Source organism: Ursus maritimus, unplaced genomic scaffold (assembly GCF_017311325.1).
Source record: "Ursus maritimus isolate PB19 unplaced genomic scaffold, ASM1731132v1 scaffold_5, whole genome shotgun sequence".
Classification (NCBI taxonomy): Eukaryota; Metazoa; Chordata; class Mammalia; order Carnivora; family Ursidae; genus Ursus; species Ursus maritimus.
In genome coordinates this window covers 30,116,778-30,136,752 of record NW_024426663.1, presented here as the reverse complement: position 1 = coordinate 30,136,752, position 19,975 = coordinate 30,116,778, and the positions used below count along the sequence as shown (strand labels likewise).

General features: G+C 42.9%; 3 protein-coding genes and 1 non-coding gene across 4 annotated transcripts in view; 2 read left to right on the top strand and 2 right to left on the bottom strand.

The window, feature by feature from the left end:
* Positions 1-4,019, top strand: part of AGGF1 (angiogenic factor with G-patch and FHA domains 1) — a 66,535-nt gene extending 62,516 nt beyond the window's left edge. Inside the window, exons 19-20 of the transcript XR_005832464.1 lie at positions 981-1,215; positions 3,710-4,019. The gene's annotated coding sequence lies outside the window, so the exon portion shown is untranslated. The remainder of the gene's footprint in view (positions 1-980; positions 1,216-3,709) is intronic.
* Positions 4,020-5,440: 1,421 nt separating this feature from the next.
* On the bottom strand, positions 5,441-9,400 carry ZBED3 (zinc finger BED-type containing 3). Its single transcript, XM_040622161.1, has one exon. It carries the CDS (start codon positions 9,398-9,400, stop codon positions 8,699-8,701), a length of 702 nt encoding a protein of 233 aa, XP_040478095.1. The 3' UTR covers positions 5,441-8,698.
* The window catches only part of PDE8B (phosphodiesterase 8B), a 342,584-nt gene continuing 332,009 nt past the window's right edge, over positions 9,401-19,975 (top strand). The window contains exon 1 of the mRNA XM_040622155.1: positions 9,401-9,436. The gene's annotated coding sequence lies outside the window, so the exon portion shown is untranslated. The remainder of the gene's footprint in view (positions 9,437-19,975) is intronic.
* On the bottom strand, positions 11,918-12,055 carry LOC121100861. Its single transcript, XR_005832647.1, has one exon. It is a non-coding gene; the product is annotated as a small nucleolar RNA SNORA47 (small nucleolar RNA).

Here is a 19,975-nt window from a genome sequence, read left to right as displayed (position 1 = left end):
CTCTTGAGCTGAGCGATGTTTAAAAATGTATTTAAACCTCTGTAATGTCTTCATGCAGCTATTGGGAAGTTTAAATAAGATAAGGCCCGTGTGGTACTGAACAGTGTCCAGTGCATAATAAGCCCTCAGATATTAGCAGTTATTAGTGTTATTATGCCATGCTACCCATAGCAAGGGCTCAGTTGTAGGAGAAGCATCCTGGGGTAGGTATGGTGGTTATTGAAGGGTGAGGGGTGGCGTGAGTAAGTGGTTGTGTCATCCTCATTCCTTCAGGTGATGATAGGAGGTACACTTAACGAGTACTGTAGAATGAGCAGGAGACTAGTAGATGGTAGTGAGAAAGGGTGGAAGGTCTCGTAGGTGACCCTTTGAGGTCCTCCTCAAAGAGGGGGTGGATTCTGCATGACTTTGGAAATGAAGCCATCTGGAGAAGGTGATAGGGACATCCAACAGGGCCACCCTGGCTCTCAGTTCATTGTAGGAGCAGGAGAACTATAGGGAGAACTGCAAAAGGGACTAGTTTTCAAACAGTAAAATCTTTGAACAGTATGCATTCATTCAGCAGATAGCCTTGAGGAACTCAATAAAGTCCGGGCACTATGCTAGGCACTCAGGATACAGTAGTAAACGGGACAAGACTCCTGTAATCTTGGAACTTACCTTTACTTTTAGATAGTATTTGTAGAATGTAAAGGCCAAGTAGTCACATGAAAGCCTTGATAGTCCAGAGTATTAATCCAAAACAGTTTCTGTCCATTTCAAAGTTTTTGCAGAAGCCGAAGTTCTTGGGGTGGAGGGGAGGGGAAAGGAACAGTTTGTGTTTTTCAAATGTTTTCACATCTGTCCCTAAACTAGACCTTTTTAGGGGTATCTTATAAACTCTGCCTTGAAAAAATGTTTATTCAGGGTTTTGGATATGTAGACAACAGTAAAACCTTCCTGATGCTGCAGCCCCTCATTCGGTTATGTATCTTCTCTAGTTACCTGTGAACGATAGTGACTCCGCCTGCTCACACACTGGGTGTTGTGGTTCTGAGTCTGAACAGTAGATTACTGAAGTACCAAAAAAAAAAAAAAAAAGCAACATGAATCAGGTCATTGGAAACTGGAGTTGATGGAGAACATGTAAATCAGAAAGTCCCTGGAGGATGAGAAGCAGACACACTTGGGAAAGTTAATGTGAATGGAGGCAAACAATGACTTCTGCCTGCTTGAGTAAGAATGATTTTTCAGAAATTCTTCCAACAAAAAGCCAGCTTTCTTCCTCTGTGTTAAGATGCCATGGTATTTCATTGTCCCAAATGCAAAAGACAGGGAGAAGTTGGTAGAATATTATTAAATGTATTTAAACATGTGAGTGTGTTACTTAGCCCTCAATTACTAGTAGACTGCAGAGGCCAGGAAGGTTGCCAGCTCATTCATCTGATCATTACTTATCTTGACCAAAGGCCCGGGAGAATATATACTGAAATAATAAAGCTTTCATTAGCATTTAATGCTTTTCCTTAAAGCCTTTATTTTAATACTATGAAATCAGGTTTCAGAGAATGTCATAATTAAAATTTTCATAAAAAGAAACATTTAATATTATTTAAATATGTAATGACTCCCAGTGCTATCGGAATTAATTCACATCATAAACCCACTAAAGTGGGCTTTAATGTCTACTATGACCATGCTACCTTTACTTAACCTTAATATATAACATTATCGAGGCCAATTTATGAGCCACACAAAAATAATTATTGCTTTATTATAATCACACCTTATTAACCAGAAATGTTAATCTGGTTAATCGTCTACCATATTTACCAGACTGGGCTCTGAATAACTGGCAGCTCTTTTCAAAAATTAAAATTTTTTGCCAACTTAAGGATGTTTTTAAGAATTTTCCAGAGATTCTGAGTGCTACTCTAGAAGAGGAGTTCCAGGGATGTTTTAAGCATGGAAGCATTTTTGGAATAACTGTTTAGTCTTTCAAGATAACTTCTTTGAAGGGAAAAGTACTTAGATGGAAATTTTACTTGTAATTTATAGTCACAAGTCATACAGAATTTTAACTGGATTAGCTCATTTGAGAACTCAGGTATCTATCATGAAGGAAAATGACTTGGCAAACCTATGAGGCTGCTCTCAGGAATCATCCCAGGGAACTTGCTCTTTCTGAGATCCTTTGGATTGATTTTGAGCTCCCATTCAGCTAAGTAAGAGAAAAAGAAGTCATTGTTCCTGCGTTTAAACTATTTGTTAGAATTTACCCAAATAATATCTTAATCATTGTGACAACCCTGTAAGGTCTGTATTATCCCCATTTTACTGATGAGGAAACTGGGTTTCAGAGCGGTTAAGGTGGTTGCCATGGTGACATATAACATACATGGTTGGAAGCTTGGATTTTTTAATTGTATTTCAACATGTTTATTAATCATAATATTTGAGTACTCTCTTTTTGGGGGGAGCTTAAATTTTAATTCGTATCTGACTCCAGAGGCTTGACAACTCACACGTCACCACCTGGCCTTCCTTGTCAGCCGGATCCTAGTTAGTGCACAGATACTTAAATATTTAGTTCTTGACACTGTGGAGGCCTCTGATTTCCCCCAGAGGCATCCTTCACACCCACCTTGCAGGTATCTGTCTCAGAAAAGTCTATGAGCACTCCCTGCACTAGGCAGATTTACAAGGGGGGAAATAGGACCCCCATCAAAGTATCGATTTCTGGGGAATAGGGGCTCCCCATCAAGCACTTTGCCTTTGTCACATACCTGCAAACCTAAGCAAGGCAGGATAATGCTGTGTGGTAGGCAGATAATAGATGCCCCACCCTTGCCCCCAAGCAAATGTCTATGTCCTCATCCTTGGAAAGTATCAATATGTTACCTGGCAGGGAAGAATTAAAGTTGCAGATAGAATTAGGTTGCTAACCTGCTGACCATAAAATAAGAAGAGTCCATTTAATGTGGAGGAGGGTAGCAGAGTGATGCAATGTGAGAAAGAATGGCCCTTGCTGACCTTGAGGATAGGAAGGGGCTACAAGCCAAGGAATGTGGGCAGCCTCTAGAAGCCGAAAAAGGCCAAAAAACATCTCCTAGAGCCTCTAGAACGGAACATAGCTCTGCTGACATTGAGTTCAGTTTCAGAATTCTGACCTGCAGAACTGTAAGATAATACACTTGTGTTGTTTTTAGCCACTAGGTTTGTGGTAATTTGTTACATCTGCAATAGCAAACTAATATAATGGCCAGCCTCACTTCCTGAAGGTCTGGCTTACCCCCAGCACCAGAGCTTGTGGATGGAAAGCAGCCAACATCAACCCAAGTGTCAGTAGGCACTCCAGCCAGGATAGCAGTGGTGAAGAGGTGGGCCACGAGGGAAGGCTGGGAGGAAGTGCAACTCTTTGGCCCCAGGTATGACCAGGATCCGTGGATTGACCTCCAGCCTCCAATGTGCTATTGTCTTTCAGCAGGTCACTTCACCTTGTTGAAGTGTGTGGCCTCATTTGTAAAATATGGACAGTTATACTTGCCCTGCCTGCAGGGTGTCATGAGGACAAAAGGGGGGGTACAAGAGAGCATACTCACTACTGCTGCATGCATCGTCAGTTCTAGGGAGTGAATGATGGAGTCAGTACCTCAGTACTGTGGAAGAAGTTTATCACACTCCTGTTATTTTTGAGACTCACTTTGAACGTTTACTTCTAAATTTGCAGTGAACAAGAAAATCCAATTAAACCAAGCAGCTCATTGACTCTAAGGTCAGTTGGTGTTAAACTGTATTTCATGTAATCATACCATGCTGGAGCCAAAGAGGACCTTAACGATCACCTCATCCGTTTTGCAGACAAGCAGATTTAGGTTGTGGAAAGGTAAGAAGTTCAAACCTTTAGAAATAGAATTCCCGGGGCGCCTGGGTAGCGCAGTCGCTAAGCGTCTGCCTTCGGCTCAGGGCGTGATCCCGGCATTATGGGATCGAGCCCACATCAGGCTCCTCTGCTGGGAGCCTGCTTCTTCCTCTCCCACTCCCCCTGCTTGTGTTCCCTCTCTCGCTGGCTGTCTCTAACTCTTCAAAAAAATAAAAATAAAATCTTAAAAAAAAAAAAATAGAATTCCCTATTGAGTGGCAGCAAAACAAGAGCCCAGTTTTTATGAATCCCTTCTAAGATGTTCAAGACACGGACAGCTATTTAAAATTGAAAGTCAGCCCAAACCAGCTCTTCCCTCTCCAGCTCCAGGGATGACAACTTAGGTGTATAGTAAGGGTTCTAGCTGTTTCAACTTCGGTTGTCAGGACCCTGCTTTGCTTCCCCCTCCTCTCTGCAAAATTTTAAAGAGGTGACTGATCACTTGACATCATGGCAGGAGTTCAGGAGTTAGGTTCAGAGCATTCTGCATCCCCAGTCCAGCCATCCACCTTGTCACTGTGTGCTGCCTGGGTGGCACTATTAGCAAGCCCAGTGACAGAAGTCAGGGAAGCCCTGCTGATCTAGGTGAGGTGTGTCACTGTCACCCATCAGCAATGACAGCTCTCTCTGAGCCGACTGTGTCACAGGCAGAGAGACCAGTGCAGTCGCCATAACCCACCTCGACTGTCACCCACCTCGACTGTCATGCATCAGCAATGATAACTCTGTGAGCCAGCTGTGTCGCAGACAGAGAGACCAGTGCAGTCCCCATAACCTTCCCTATGTTCTCTGGAGGCCAGCTTGACTTATTGGTCCTGACAGCCCTTGGGCTTTGACAGATGAGCCAGCAGAAGTCCTTAAGGCCAAAGAGGCACAATATCTGTTGAGGTTGGAGTCAGGTGAACCACCATAGCCACTAACTCCTGGTAGTGAGCAAGCCACTCTGGGGCTCATTTTTCTCTCCTGTCAAATGATAGTGTTAGGCTGGACAAGGGCTGCATTTCCTTCTAGGCTTTTCTAAAAGTGGGGGTTACATCAGTGCTTGTGTTGGGTTTTGTTTATTTTACCTAAGAAAGTGGAATGCTGATGGTCAGGAATTCTCATTTGAGAAATGTAAATAATTTCATTTTTGATTATAAAAGTAATTCATGCTTGGTATAAAAAAGTACAATGCAAAAGTATAGAAAGCAGAAAGTCAAATCTCTTTGCTTAACTACCACAGCCAGCACTAAGTTATTAGGGTAACTATGCCCCCTGTCCCCGAAACAGAGGCTGTTGGTGCTCCCATTAGTCATCTTTCTTGAGGGAGCACTTAGAGATTCTGAAAGTCAATCTTTGCTGGTATTAGTGGTTCTAACAGTTGGTGAAATAGAAGAGTAACATTTATAGGTTTCTTTCTTCTAAAAAGTTCAAATTCCTCTAATAGCTGAAGTTATACATCCACATGAAGCAGTTCTATTTCAGTACTTAATAGAAATAACATACTATTGTTAGGACAATGTAAAGATTGTGAAAGACAAAAGAATAAAATACATGAAAATGTTTATAGCAGTTTTACTAAGGTGACAGGACTTTGGAGGATGTTGTTCTGATTTCTTCCTAGATCGGGGCATTGCATTTGTGTTACTTGTGTAATGAAAAACATTTTAAGAAAAACATTCCTGATAATGACATACTAGTAATGACATACTAATTTGGATTCCAATCAAACAGTGCAATAATGGACACTTACTAAACCTTTATTGACTAAACAGCTTAAAAATTATTACTGCTGTTTCTTTCTAGGCTATTTTTTTTTTCTGCTGTGAATTCTACTCAGAATTAAAGATAAATGAATAATTATCTTAATAACTGTGGGAAAACTAACTTGTAAAACTCAACACATTGAGTTCAATGCCTCAGATATTTATTGAGCAGCTATTACATGAAAAGCACTATGGGAATAGAAGGATAACCCAAGGGCTCAGGGTCTGGCAGGAGAGGGAAGACAAGAACCCATAGAGTCATATGCCAGATGATAGCCTGTTTTAAGTGTTATGAGATTATAAAACGCTGAGGAGTCCAGAGGAGTAAAGAATCATCTATTAGGAGTAATCAAGGAAAACTTCATGCAGGTAGTCAAATTGGAGCTTCGTCTTTGAAAATGGGTGGAATTCTTCATATTCAGAGATTAAAGGGGCATTTTAAGTGGAGGGAAGGCAAACAGGCATAGATGTGCCAAGACAAGGGCATGTGAGGAAGAATAAGGAGTCCGGTTGGGCTGGAGCATATAGTATAGGTAAGGGAGGGGACAGATAAGACTGGTATCAGGATGGGGGCACTTGAATGTCCGGCTACAAAGTCGAAGCTTATTGATAATGGGTGATTTGGGGGGGCCTTTGAGCAGGAATTGTGATATAATCAGTGTGGGCTTAGAACAGTTCCGTTGGTCAAGTTGAGTGTTAGGAAGGGGACAGTTGGGAAAGACAAGGATGGGAAGATGAACCCTAGAGGAATGAATGAGGCTTGAGCTTGGCAGGTGGCATCAGGAAGATAGGTGTGACACTTTGTAGAAATAGACCCAGTAGATCAGGGACCTAGGACTCAGCGACCTGACTTCAAATCCCAGTCTGTCTCAACATTACAGCTCCCTGAGCCTGTCTCCTCCTCTGTGAAATAGGCATAGGATTAATTATGTCATGGGGTTGCCGCATGGTAGGCAGTTATTCTCGTAAAGCATTTGGCACAGCGCTGGTACATGGTGAATGTTAGTGTTAATGTCACTGATAGTATTACCTGGAATGAGAGGGAGGAAACTTGGTGTCAGCTCAGTGACTTGCAAGGAAGACAGTACAGCATCTAGGAACAGCACATCTGGATGTAGAAACTGGATTTGGATCTCAGTGCTACTACTTACCAGCTTTGATCTTGTAGAAGCCGCTTAAGACCTCTATCTCAGTTTCCTTAGCTGTAAATGGGCGTAGTATTAATCCCTCCTCAGGGAGCTGCTATGAGAATAAAGTGAGGTAATGCATGTAGTGGGCAGTATGTACCTGTACATTTTAAGAGCCCAGTAAATGTTAGTTATTAGGTAAGGGGTGGGAATGTGGAACTGAATAGATTTGCCCTTTCCATCAGCAGTGGCAGGATATACAAGTAGAGGTGGAGACATGCAGCAGGGGGTTGGACATGAAGGACAGAACTGGGAAGAACACGCAAGGCTGGGGGTAGTCAGGAGTCACTGGCACAGAGGAAGATGAGCCAAGAATGAGTACGTAAATTGGCTTAAGCAAACATTCAGACAAACCCAGAATAAAGGACATTCTATAAGACAGATGGCTGGGACTCTCAAAAATATCATGGAAAAAAAAATAAGGGAGCTGTTCTAGACTAAAAGAGACAAAGTTATAATCAAAAAGTAATGAATGAACCTTGATCGGACCCTGTTTTTGTTTTGTTTTTTTTAGAAAAGATAAGACATTTCTGAGACAATTGGGGAATTTGGTTAGGGACTATTTTAGAGGCTATTAGGATGTACATACTGAAATACTTCTGGATGAAATGCTATTCATGTTTGGGGGAGAGGGCCGAAAAATTAAGGCAAAATATTAATCGCTTAGTCTAGGTAGAGGGTGTATGTGGGTGTTCATTTACTAGCAAGATGAAGGCTGAAAATAAATTGTCATATTCAGCTTCTTAAGGGTAGGTTGGGAAGTTGATGGTGAAGAATTGAAATATGGGAGGGAGTGTAGGCAGCAAGGATAACTGGGCCCCCCTTGGACAGTGTTCAGTGGGGGCAGTCAGGCAGCCAGGCCCCTTTCTTTTTAGTACAAAGGCAGACTGGGTGTTGCTGAGGAAGAGTAGTCTGGGGAAGGGAGGGAATAAGTCAGAGGAAAGGAGAAACAGTAATGGAGCAAAGATCCAGTAACAGTGTCAGAGGAATGCATGAGAAGAGAGAGACAGAGGTGGCCTCAGATGAGAGGGATGCCTTCCTTCTACTGTGGCCCAGAAGCAAGGACTGTGGAGATGAGGGAAACCAAGTTCCCTTCCTAACAACGAGGGAGGAGGTCATGTTTTGCTATAGCAAGGGAGTGTGAGGCAGGAAAGTGGGAAAACTCACTACAGCTGGCAGTGGGTGTGAAAGGGAAAACAGCTGGGGTGAGACAGGATGCACTTGGTACTGTCTGCAAGCAGGGGAGGGGAGTAAACAGGGGTTCTCCCAGACTGCTCTGATGAGGCACTAGAGAGGCAGAGGGAAAAGAGCCGTTGTGGAAGCTAAATGGCCCCCTTTTCAGAACTGCGTGCTGGGCAAACCAGTTACCAAAGATTTATTCATTGGGAAATGAGTAAAACTCTCTTGGATAAAACGCTTTATCCTCATTTCCAAGCATCCTCCACCCTGGGTTGCCCTGGCTGTTGTACAGGCACGTAGTATGATAGTCTTTGGTACGCAAGGCATTTTCTGTCCTTTCAAAGTCATCGGGTACAAGACTCCGGGTGACCTAGGCTCACGAAGTTGCTGGAGCTGTCATTCCAAAGGCAGTTGGAGGAAAACCAGCTCCTGCACCGGTGCTCACTAAAGGTCAGCAGCAAAGGAGGCCACTGGAGCTTGCGCTCCCAGGTACCTAGTTGGGGGGCGGGGGGGACATGAAGTGTTAGTGATTTTTGGTTCTGCTTTGGCCTCCGAAGTGCTTCTCCAGGGCCCACATTTGGAGATGTCGGCGGGCCTGAGATTCAGTTCCCAGGTGAGGCCGGTCCGCCGACCACACTTGGAGTAGCGCCGGATGGGAGGGACTGGGGGCGGAAAGCGACCACCACCTACAGGAGGACCTTGGTGATTATGTAGCCGTCCCGCTCGCCCTCGGGCTCTTCTTTGAGCGGAGTCTGCAGCGGGGCAGAAGCGGCGGCTAAGGCGCCTTCGCGGCGGCTCACTTCCCGCAGCCGCGCCTGCAGCGCCTCCCTCTCGGCCTGCAGCTCCCGCCGCGCCTGGGCCGCCGCGCGCTCCTCCTCCTGCAGGGCCCTGCGCCTCCGCTCCAGGGCGCGCTCGCCCTGCTCCACGGCCGCCTCGCGCCGCGCCAGCTCGCGCTCACGCAGGCTGCAGCGCACGGCCAGCGCGCCCATCTGCTCCAGCAGGCGCGCCCAGTCGCCCTCGGCGGCCGCGGCAGGGCCGGGCGGCGGCTGCGGCGGGCAGGGGGCCGCGGGCGGCGAGCGGCGGGCGGAGCTCTTCTCCAGCTCGCGCCGATGCGCGCTCTTGAGGTGCCTCCACAGCGCCGGGGTGCCCGCGTGGAAGCCCGGGCCGCGGCTCACCTGCTCCCCGCACAGCCGGCAGGTGGCCCACTGGCCCGCGGCGTGGCCCGCGCGTGCGGGGGCCAGGTGGAAGTAGCCCCAGGCCTCGCAGTATGGCGCCCCCAGGCGGCCGGGAGGGGCCGGGGCCAGGCCGGGACACGGGCCGCCCCGCGCCGCAGCGTCGTCCGGCCCGCCAGTGTCTTCCATGAGCGCCGTCAGCTCGTCACTCCGCATTCTCTCCGCCGCGCCTGCGTTCCGATGGAGAAAAGGGTAAGGATAACCCCCCCGACTGCACACACGCTCACACGCACAACTTCTGTGGCCGGAGGTAGCCGCCTTTTTGTTACACATAAAAATCCTACGGTTCGTTTGGGTGGTACCTGGGTCTCTTTTTCATATTATTAATGGTTTGGTCCTCAGGAAATGTGCACCGCGTCTAGCCCTTCTGCCCTTAACTAGGAACTCTCTTTAAGATCAGAGGGGTCCCCAGCTCACAGGTACTGATACTAAGGAAATGGGAAGCCAAGCTGCTTCAGTGGGAGGACCAGCTCAATGAGTGCTGTATAGATGAGTTTTAACTAGTCTCCTTCGCTCTCTTTTAGAAAGGTTACTCTTTTCAGAATAAGAGTTTCCTTTTGTTTTCTGCTGTCAGTGTTAGGGAACAAACTGTAGAGACAGCCGAAAAGAAAGCCTTGGGAACGAACAATTTGTTTCTTAAACTTCCGGGTGTAAGTGCCAGTGGTAAACAGCCTTTTAAAGACCTTTCGATGAGGTTTTTTTTTTTTTCTTTTCAAAATACAAGTCATTGTTTTGTGACTTTAAAAACAATGTGCGTGTGAGAAAAATGGCAGTACTAAAAACCACTAAAATGTTTTAAAAACATACATATTTAGGAAAACAAATACACATAGCAGTTTTCTAAATTTTTACCTTTAAATTAGTTGGTAGGCCATGTCCTGTGGGCCTTGGGGGGTCCCTGTCATTGCCTCAGGGTTTCCAGCCAATGTCAGTTCTCAGGTGGAAACACTGCAGCATGAATCCTGAGTTCTAAAGAACCATCAGCAGTGCTAGGAGTAAATTCAGAGGACAGACAGTGAGTAAAAGAAATTCAGTAAACAGCCCTCTAAACAGATACTAGAAATACTGACTAAGCACCATGTTATCCTAGTGCTCATTTTTTCCCCTCACCCTGTCATAGTTGCTCCAGTTATAAAACAAATAAAAAATCAGTTTTCTGTATTGCTCATCCCCTCTTTATGCTTAAAAGATAAAAAGCTTTGGCAATGCTTTTAATTAAGGAAAAAAAGTAACTTCTTGCTCTGTCCTACAAATACCTGTGGTTAAAAGGATCCAAACACAAGCCAGTGACTATCATTGTAAAGTCATTCCTATTAAAAACAGTTTATCACAGCAATAACCTATCAAACGAGGGATAGAAAAGGTGAAGTCTGTTCTTCAGGAAGTAACTTCACAAAGGACCACATGTGTGATTATAAACAAATTTGTTTTGAAATTCAAAAATAATAAGAGAACATGCAGCAGACTCAGAGGTCTTCTGAGAACTTATTTCAGGGGGAAAATCAAGGCCAAGATGCATAGTGAGGTAGCCAATGTCCACTCGTACTGTCAGGTTTTGAACCGGCAGAAGTGGAGATGATAAAGTTCCAGAATCTCTTTTTTTTTTAACATAACTGGGAATGACAGAAGACACAGCTGGGAACAGGAAAAATAAGTTGCCGCAATAGTAGTAGTGTTTAGTGTAAGCTTTTATTTCAGTTGCTAAGAGTCTTGTTACAGATACATTACAATTTTCTAAATCTCATTTTTTCCCCCTACCAAGCTGTTCTAGTCAGGATCAGGCATGACATTTAACATATCACTCATATTTTTTAAAAAGATAACGAATTTACCAGAATCATCAAAAAAGACAAGTACCAGTCCTCTTCTAACAAAAGAAATAGCTATTTACATATTTTGTGGTACAACAGGCATTGATTTGAATATAGTTACTCGTGAAGGCCCGTAAGTATAAAAAGTCTCTGGAAATTAAAAGGCTAGATTTCCTTCAAGAGATTTACCAAATCCCCGAAGTCCCCCCAATAGGATGAGGAGGGGAGTTACCATTTTCAAGGATAATTTTTTTTTATGCTTCATAAACATTATGGTTATATAACATCACGGTTAGTAAACAGACCAGATTTTAGCCTTAGAAATTGTTTTTTGGTAACCTAAATTTACCTAAAATTTTTTCTACTTTTTTTTTTTTTTTAGAATTTCATTTCTTCTACATCAGAATCCTCTCTTTACAGAGTTCCTTTTTTATTACTAGATATACACAAAGGGGAGTGAATAGGATTATGAATCCTTGTATTTTTATAAATTAAAAGGGATTTAAAGGTTTTCTATAATATCGAGACTATCACTTTGCGTTCTGATATGCTTTCTTGAGCTGGGGGGCTGAAAACTGTATATGACCTTCAGACTATCTTACCTGTGCCAGAGTCTGAGAGTGATCATTACTGATGTGCCCCTAAAAGTGCCAGAGGTGACCAGTTACTGTCAAGCTTTACCTCCCTGCAAGATGTCTCTGGGTTTCTTCAAAATCTGGGATGCCCAGAGGAGTGCCACATACATGAATGCCATCTGTCGTAAGAGTGAAGGTGGAAACAAGAGTGAGAAGCACTGATTTTGATGTCTTAATCCTTTAGACTTAGTGGACTGCCTCATCTGAGCCAGGGACACGCAGCACCGCAAATGTCGGCCAGCACAGCGCTGCCCCTCCAAGGGCGGCAGAGGGACATCCTCTGCTTTGGCAGGCCTTCACTCTCGGAGGTCTTAACCGGTGGAAGGCAGCACAGGACTGAACTGCCTCACCTTCTCACTCCTCCACACGCAGCGACATTCTGGCTCAATACAGTCTTCTGTTCAGACTAAGTATCTAAACAGTGACCAGCAGTCTGTGGCCACAGGTCATACTAGCCTTCCTAGTTCTACTAACCAACCCCTGGGCTTGTTTCAACTATCCCTACAGTACAGAGGGAGAGAAACCTAGTCAGCTTTCAGTCAGCTGTCTTGGCTTGGGAGAGAAGCCTTAGCAACTTCAGCCACAACCCTAACACACAAAGAGCTCTTAACGAACTGACAAGAAAAGACGAACAACCCAATAGAAGAACGGGCAAGAAATACGAGTAGGCAAATGACCTAAGAACAAAATCAGATGGCCAAGAAATTTGTGAAGAGATTCACATCACTTATATTCAGGGAAGTGCTCTTAAAGTAACAGGAAGGTCTCATTTTAGATCCATCACACTAACAAAAATGAAGAGGTCTGTCAGCCAAAGCTAGAAGGGAGGCAAAGAAAAGGGTACGTTCATGCATTACTAGTGGAGATGTGGAGGCTTTAAGGAAAACAATTTGGCAATTTCTGTTCATTCAAAGTAGATATAATTGGGGATCCCATTCTTGGGAATCTATTCTGTAGAACTGTAAGTACTAATACATAAAGTAATATGTATTAGGATGTTTACTACAGTATTATCTGGAATCGCAAAAAAACCGGAAACATGGGAACACCTGTCAGCTGGAGAATGGCTGGGTAAATAATGTGCGTTCACACGGGAATATTGCGCAGCCGCTAAAAAGGATGGATTGGAGGTCTGCTAGAAGACCTAGAGGGATTTCTGGAGGAACTCTTCAGGGAGAAAAGCCAGATGCAGAAAAATATGTATAATGTCGTTCTTAAATAACATACAGATCTGTGTAGGATATATAAAGATTTTATATATATATGAAGAAAAATGAGGAAGATACACTGTCGATTGAGGAGTGGCAGCTGGTGTGAAAAGAGAAAGAGAAGAGGTAAACACAAAAGGAAGAGTAAAAAGGTCCTAAGAAAGCATGCACATTTGTGGATACATTTAGGTAGACTGTGTAAGTGGCAGAGGCTACACATATGTGGAGAGCGAGATGGAGTCACTCATGTCAAGCAGTGATGTCATGCATCAGGAAAGCAGACAAAGGTGATGAGCTGAGAATAAATATCACTAAAACTCTTAACAGCCTGGAGGCACCCAGAGGTGATAACCAGCAAAGTCAAGAGAGCCTGGATGGACCGAGAACTGAGGATCAGTAGAATCAGAAGTCTGGAAGGGCTAGCCTGATCAAACTCTTATAAAAAGGGAAGATTTTTGCAGCAAACTGTCATATTCTTCAGACGCTGACCCTTCCATGTCTGATCGCATCAGAAAGGCAGCTGCCACCGAAGGTTCTGCCCAGTTGATCTCTGAACATAACAGAGATCCTCCACGACTTGAACATACTAAGCAGGAAGCACTGAGCGGACCCACACTGGTTGAGACCTCATCTCAGCTGCGCACTCATGGACTGACTTTGCATTTGGTTCATTAACTTACGCTATTTTATCTTGTTTGTTTTGTGACTTTTATATTGTATTTTGTTTTGTGTGTCGTGTAAAAAGCCAAGTTAAACGCATAGTGAAATGTCACTGAGTTTGGAATTCCAAACTTGCTTTTACAGTTGTGTTAACCTTGCTTTATGATTCAATAAAGCTGACATTATGGAAAGACACAACCTGTGTATACCCCTTCGCAGAGTAGCTCCCCAACAATGTAAATACAAAGTAATTTTATAAAACAGTCTCAGGCATGTGAGTTCAGGTTGGGCTAGGCAGCCTTAACTATGGAGGCGGGGGGGACAGTCCCGTGGGGCATAGCGTGCTGCCATCTGGCCCTGGAGGGAGCCCAGTGTGTGAAGTTGCTCAGCGTCAGGTGGTTTGCTGGCCCTGCCTGGACAGAAGGAGATTCTGTATGCACAGGAGAAAGAGGTGCCTTGGGAGGACTGCCCACCTCTCATCTCCCTGGCACAGGCAGGCACTCATGGGATGCTGTATTCAATGCAATGAACTTGACTCTACTTTTCTTAGACCCAGCTCACCAAATCCCGATTTCTCCATCTGTCAAGGAAAATGATAAGATTATAGGCCTCTAAACCTGTGGCTGAAATAAAATAATGCAAATTATCTCGCCTTTGGACTCTCCAATGCTATGTAATTTCAGGGCACGAACAAAAAGAAGCTACCAGTATTTATTGCTCAGACACACCCACATTAAGATCTTAGTGGCTAAAGTGTGTTATTTCTCTCTTTGACATTGTTATTCAATAGAGTAGGTAATTTAAGTTGGAAAAATTCTCTTGAGGATTTTTTATTATAAAAAGCAAAAAAAGAATCACAGATCCATTTTCCCTTCCCAGCCAAATTTATTTTTACTTCGTAAATTGACCTTCGTGCAAAATACATCGCTCCTCTCTCAGGTAGAAAATGTTGGGGAGGTCTGGTTAACTGGAGCCCTGTGATATGTATTACTTCCTTACCAAGTAACCAAGAAAAATGCACACCTATTTGTTAACTATATGGTTAGCTAACATGAAGGAAATGAAAAATAAGAGCTCCCTTAATTTTTTCTTAAACAGTTTTTAAATTACCAGAAAGGGACCAATGAATGTGATTATTTTGCTTACAATCCGTTCACTCCATCCACTCTCATTCAAATTACTCATTGTGCACCGCCTCAGGGTCAGGCCAGGGCTTGCTGTCCGGGATGCCAACAGGAAAACCACATATCCCAGCCCCTCCAGAAGCTCACCGTCGGGGGGGGGGGAGACACTTCCAGCAATAATTCTGATACACGTGGTAAAGGTCAGAGTGCTGTTCACTCATGAAGGTGAATTCCATCACTCGATGTCCATACTGGGGAAAGGGTGGGCCCTGGAGGCCCTAACACAAATGTTCATGCAGACATTCCTGCTTCAACATCTCTTCCCTTCCCGACCTCCTTTAGGGCCCCAAATTCACAAAAAACACATTGCCACTAGTGCTGACTCTCATAAAGTTTCAATTCTTTAGTCTTATAACTAGGCTTCCAAGCTCATATTTTAAAATAAAATTTCTCGATGCTAAATGAAAGTAGGTAACATGAAATTAATTTAATAGTGGAAATGTTTTAGTCCATTTCGGGGAGGGGAAAAAACTGAAAGAAAAGTAGATTTTAGTTATTTCATGGACGAGGGTAGTATAGTATTGTTGGTACCACACCTCTGAACCCTTCCATAGTGAGTTTGATTTGAGTATCCATTATCTGGAAGGAGTGATAAGTTTAAGCCTATGGAAGATAATAAATTCACATTGATTATTTCAAACTGCATTTGAAGTTTTATTTGCAGTTCTCCAAAGCTCTTGTCTTCTAATAATTTATTAAATTAAAACCCAGACTCTTCAGTATCATCTCCCTGAATACCAGTATAGAGAATAAGGGAGATCAAAACCTGGATGAATAATTTGTGTAAATATGGGTGTATATGCATATAATATATGACTAACATTAATCCAATCATCCTATAAAACACCCGTGGAGGTTAATCTTATTATTTTATACTTATGCTTGAACACATACAAAATATTAGGCAGGCTAAAGGCCAAAACCAGGCAATGTTCTCAAAAGAGAATAGCAAAGGAACTATAGCCCTATTTGTCCTTCCACAGCCAAGGCTAATCACTTCAGATGGATTAATCTGGCAGAGTAATAAACAAATATGTGTAGGCTGAACCTGAATCTTAGGTAAGAAATTCACACTAATGTGAAATCCACACAGACTTGGGTGGAAACACTAAAAACATTTTCATTTACTTCATCCACCAGTAACTTAAAGCAGAACATCATAATTAAAACAAATAATTAGCCTTGGCAATTGAAATATCAAGGAAACCACAATTCATTCACCTGTTACTTGTCCATCTCTGTTGAAATATTAGTTTAGTATCATGGATTAATCTATTTATAAATAGATCCAGACAATCAGAAAAATTGGTCTGGAATCACGAGGCTGAAGACTTAGATGAAGTTAAAAATAAAAAAATGCCTCCAAACTGTGAAGTGTGGATACTCAGTTCAGGCAATAAAGGGGTAGGTGTGAAAATATTTAGATAAAGGTTATACATGGACTGTAAAAAAGGTATTGAACCCACAGCTAGTTGTATGGTGAGTCTGAGAAATTCTGTGAATGTGTTAGGCCAAACTCTTAGATACCTCTACCATTAGCTCAAAGGCCAGATGTATTTTCTATTAATGCATTTTTTAAAATGAAAAGTTTCTACCCTAAAGTGGACCTTTATTTTAGGCCTGCATTACTTTAATACATGTTTCTAAAAAGAAGAGTGTTGATCAATTTTGTCTTGTAAAATGCATACTTTAATATGAATTACAGGAATTTAAAGCTGTCCTACTTTGAAGTTCTTTGTAATACAAAGAATTTTGAATTGAGAATTACCTTGTTTTAGCTCATGGCCATTTTACACATTGTTGCATACTTTTTATTGTCCTTTGCCTCAAGCCAGTTTTGGCCAAAAAGGGTGTACAAACAATACATGAATGCAAAGTGCATAAAATAATTATGTCAATTTATTAAGCTTTTTCTGCAACAGCTTGTTTAACACCATATCCGTGTAGTCTGGGCTAATTCGAACTTTGGATGGTAGTTATTTTTTTCTTTCAAGAAAGGAAAAACAATTTTGTTAAGCTTCGGACATTGGGCTACTGTAAGTAGTTATAGCAAACTGCTCCTTTATACTCAGGATCAGAAAATTCTTTTGTTTGAGCACCATGGAGATGGGGGCAGGGATTCCTGTCTGAGCATTTGGCTCCTATTTTGCTTCTCCCTCTTCAAAATGAGAAACATTAAGAAAGTCTCAGAGAAAGAGCACGCTACAGGGCACGCAACCATTGGCCACTGTTTAAGTCTGACTGCAAAAAGGCAATTTTACTAAAAGGAGAGCAGATGATTTTCGATATTCTCAAATAACTTTTTTGAAAGGAGACTGGAGGAGCAAAATTGAGGTGCCGAAAGAAGCCGAACAGTGCCTTTAGTCGGAATCCGGGGCCACATGCGTCTTTTAGACTAGAAACAACCTGAGCACCGTGAGGGAAGGGCACGTCCGGCAGCCCGGGCACAAGCCAGGCTGTGATAATACCGCACAGAGGCGTTTGCGGGTTGCTGGCTCACCTGCGGCCCCCGAGGCCCGGGACTGGCCCCGGTTCCCTTCACGGCCCCTTTTCTCCCCCAGCCCCCGGTGGGCCGCGAGCAGACCTGGCCTCGGGGAGCGCGGCTGCCTGCGTGGCGGCGCACACTCACCCCATCACCCCCAAAGCGCGGCGGGAGCAGGAGACGGGCTAGAAGCCTGGGATCGCCGGTCCCCTCCAGGATCCTCGCAGACATTTTGTCCTGTGCAGAAACCTCCGCTCGTCTCCCTTAAAGACACAGCGCTCAATTCACGCATCTGGGGGTAAAAGGGGCTACGGTAACATGTGACCTGTGGGGGGAAAGGCTGGAGAGTCATTTCTTAGCCATCCAGGTCCACCAGTGACAGACTTGTGTTTGCCAAGGTTTAAAAATGATGCAGTTGATTAGTGCTTTTTAAAAATGTAATTTTTATTTTACACTTTTACATTAACCTTCCAAGACCTGGATTCCTGTCTTTGGTCTGAGTGCAGTTTGCATCCTTTCAGATTCAAGGTATCTGATGGTTCAGGTTGTTAAAAGAAACCCACCGAACCAAGGTCTGGACAGGTAAAGGTAGGGCTCGTTGGCGTTCTAAAATTTAATAACGCTAGTGTATCAGCTTTCGATGGATTATGTTGAGGTAACAACGCCTACAATTCAGTGATTTACAATAAGAAAGATTCATTTCTCAGACTACATCTGCTACATCTATTCCACTAGTTTCTTTCACTCCAGGCTCCAGGTTGAAAGATCAACTTTTTTCGGCGGCGGGGGGTACACTCACTTCACCTTGTGCTGGAACCAACTTTGAGGGAAGAAGATTTGTAGTGTTTGTAGTGTTTGCTATTTCCATGATGTAAATACTCCCACCGCGACTGATTGCAAGCTACTTTTAACAAGTTTAACAAGTGACTTGCCAAATTTCTGGAAATTTTACAATCAGCTCTTATATACCACTGGCATACGCTGCTCTTAAAACAAAACAGCTCACCTTCTGAGCAACCCAATTCTGTTCACATTTTATTGGCCAAAGCAAGTCATATGGCAAAGCTTGCTGTCAATGGGGCCAGAAAGTGTACTCTCAAAAAGAAGCCTTGCAAGTCATATAACAATGGGCAGAGATTATATAATCCTTTTAAAAGGAGGACAGAGAATTACTGATTACAATATTACAATCCACTTTACATGCTTTGTTCAAGTAATTTTTTTCAATCTCTTTTTTTTTCTGTAAATTAGAAAAATGTCTAAGTGTCAAAGTCCATTAATGGAGTTTCTCCTTACCATTCCAAGAATGGTTTCAGAAGAAACTGGTTGGGTGTCTTAAAAGGGATAATTTTGCAATGTGAAGGTATACTATTAGGTTGACGTTTTTCTTCTCAGAAGGACACTTACTGCTATGAACATTGATTAAAAGAACAGTAACTAGTATAAATGAATCTAGGTTAAGTCATCTCTTATTCGTGGCTTAATTCATAAACAGATTTTTAAAGATTGATGTATCTGGCAATCCTTTTAACCAGAGGCTGTATTACTTTGAATACTTTAAAAATCCATTTGGCTTTAGACTGACCATGTAATGACACACATGATATTTTCATTAGTTCATGGGACAGTTTCTAGTAAGTGCTGGTAATGAGCAAAGCACTATTCTAAACCTGAGTAGGAGTCTGGAGATTAGAGAGATCATTCCTGCCCTCAAGAAGATTACACTTCAGTTAAGATAGTAAAACAAATGCAGCTCCAAGAAGAAAATGGAAAATGATGTAAGAGGAAACAGTCAAGTGCCACACTAATTTGAAAACAGCTACATTTTTTAAAAACTGGCAACATTTAAGCAATACTTGAAAAAGTGTAGGATTTGGGCTCCTGGAATTACATGTTTGTTATCCTAGCAAGATGTGTTTTGGATTTATTTTTGAAGTTCAGAGAAGTGGAGCCTGTCTTTTCTGTGTTTGAGTCGATGCTTAAAGTTTCTTATAAGCTAAAGTCTCTTTCTTGTAGTTTTAAATTAAATTTTAAATAAATTATAAAATATATCTCAAATATCTAGTAACTCTTCTTTGTCCCACATTCTTTGTTCAAGTTTCAGCAAGAAAAATGCTCTTTAGTTCTCACTTTGGTAGTGGCAGTTCCCCTAACTTTCGCCAACCATTTAACAATAAATAAATAGCATTTAGTTTTCATCAGAAGACCTCATTTCTATCCCCTGCTATAGGAGTTGGCAAAGCATGAAGACGTGCATTTCATTGGTAACACAGAGTATTTACTCCCCAGATGCTTCCCAAAGATTATAGCCTTGAAATCTGCTGTGTGACCTTACCAAAAACCCATCTTGAGAAAACTGTTTATGGAGATTACCTCAAAGACATAAAATTATAGAGCTCTGTACTTGAAACATACTCTTTTGGTACGTTCTATATGTGCATTTGGTCTGTAGTTTCCTTGTGACGTTTTTGTCTGGTTTTGGTGTCCGAGTAATACTGGCCTCATAAAATGAGTTGAAAAGTATTCCTTCCTCTTCTCTTTTCGGGAAGAGTTTGTGAAGAATCGGTATTCTTTTTAAAATGTTTGGTAGAGGGGCGCCTGGGTGGCTCAGTTGGTTGAGTGTCTGCCTTCAGCTCAGGGCGTGATCTCAGGCTCCTGGGATGAGCCCTGTGTCGGATTTGCTGCTCAGTGGGGAGCCTGCATCTTGCTGTGCCCCTCTCCCCTTTTGCTTGCTTGCTCTCTGACTCTTTC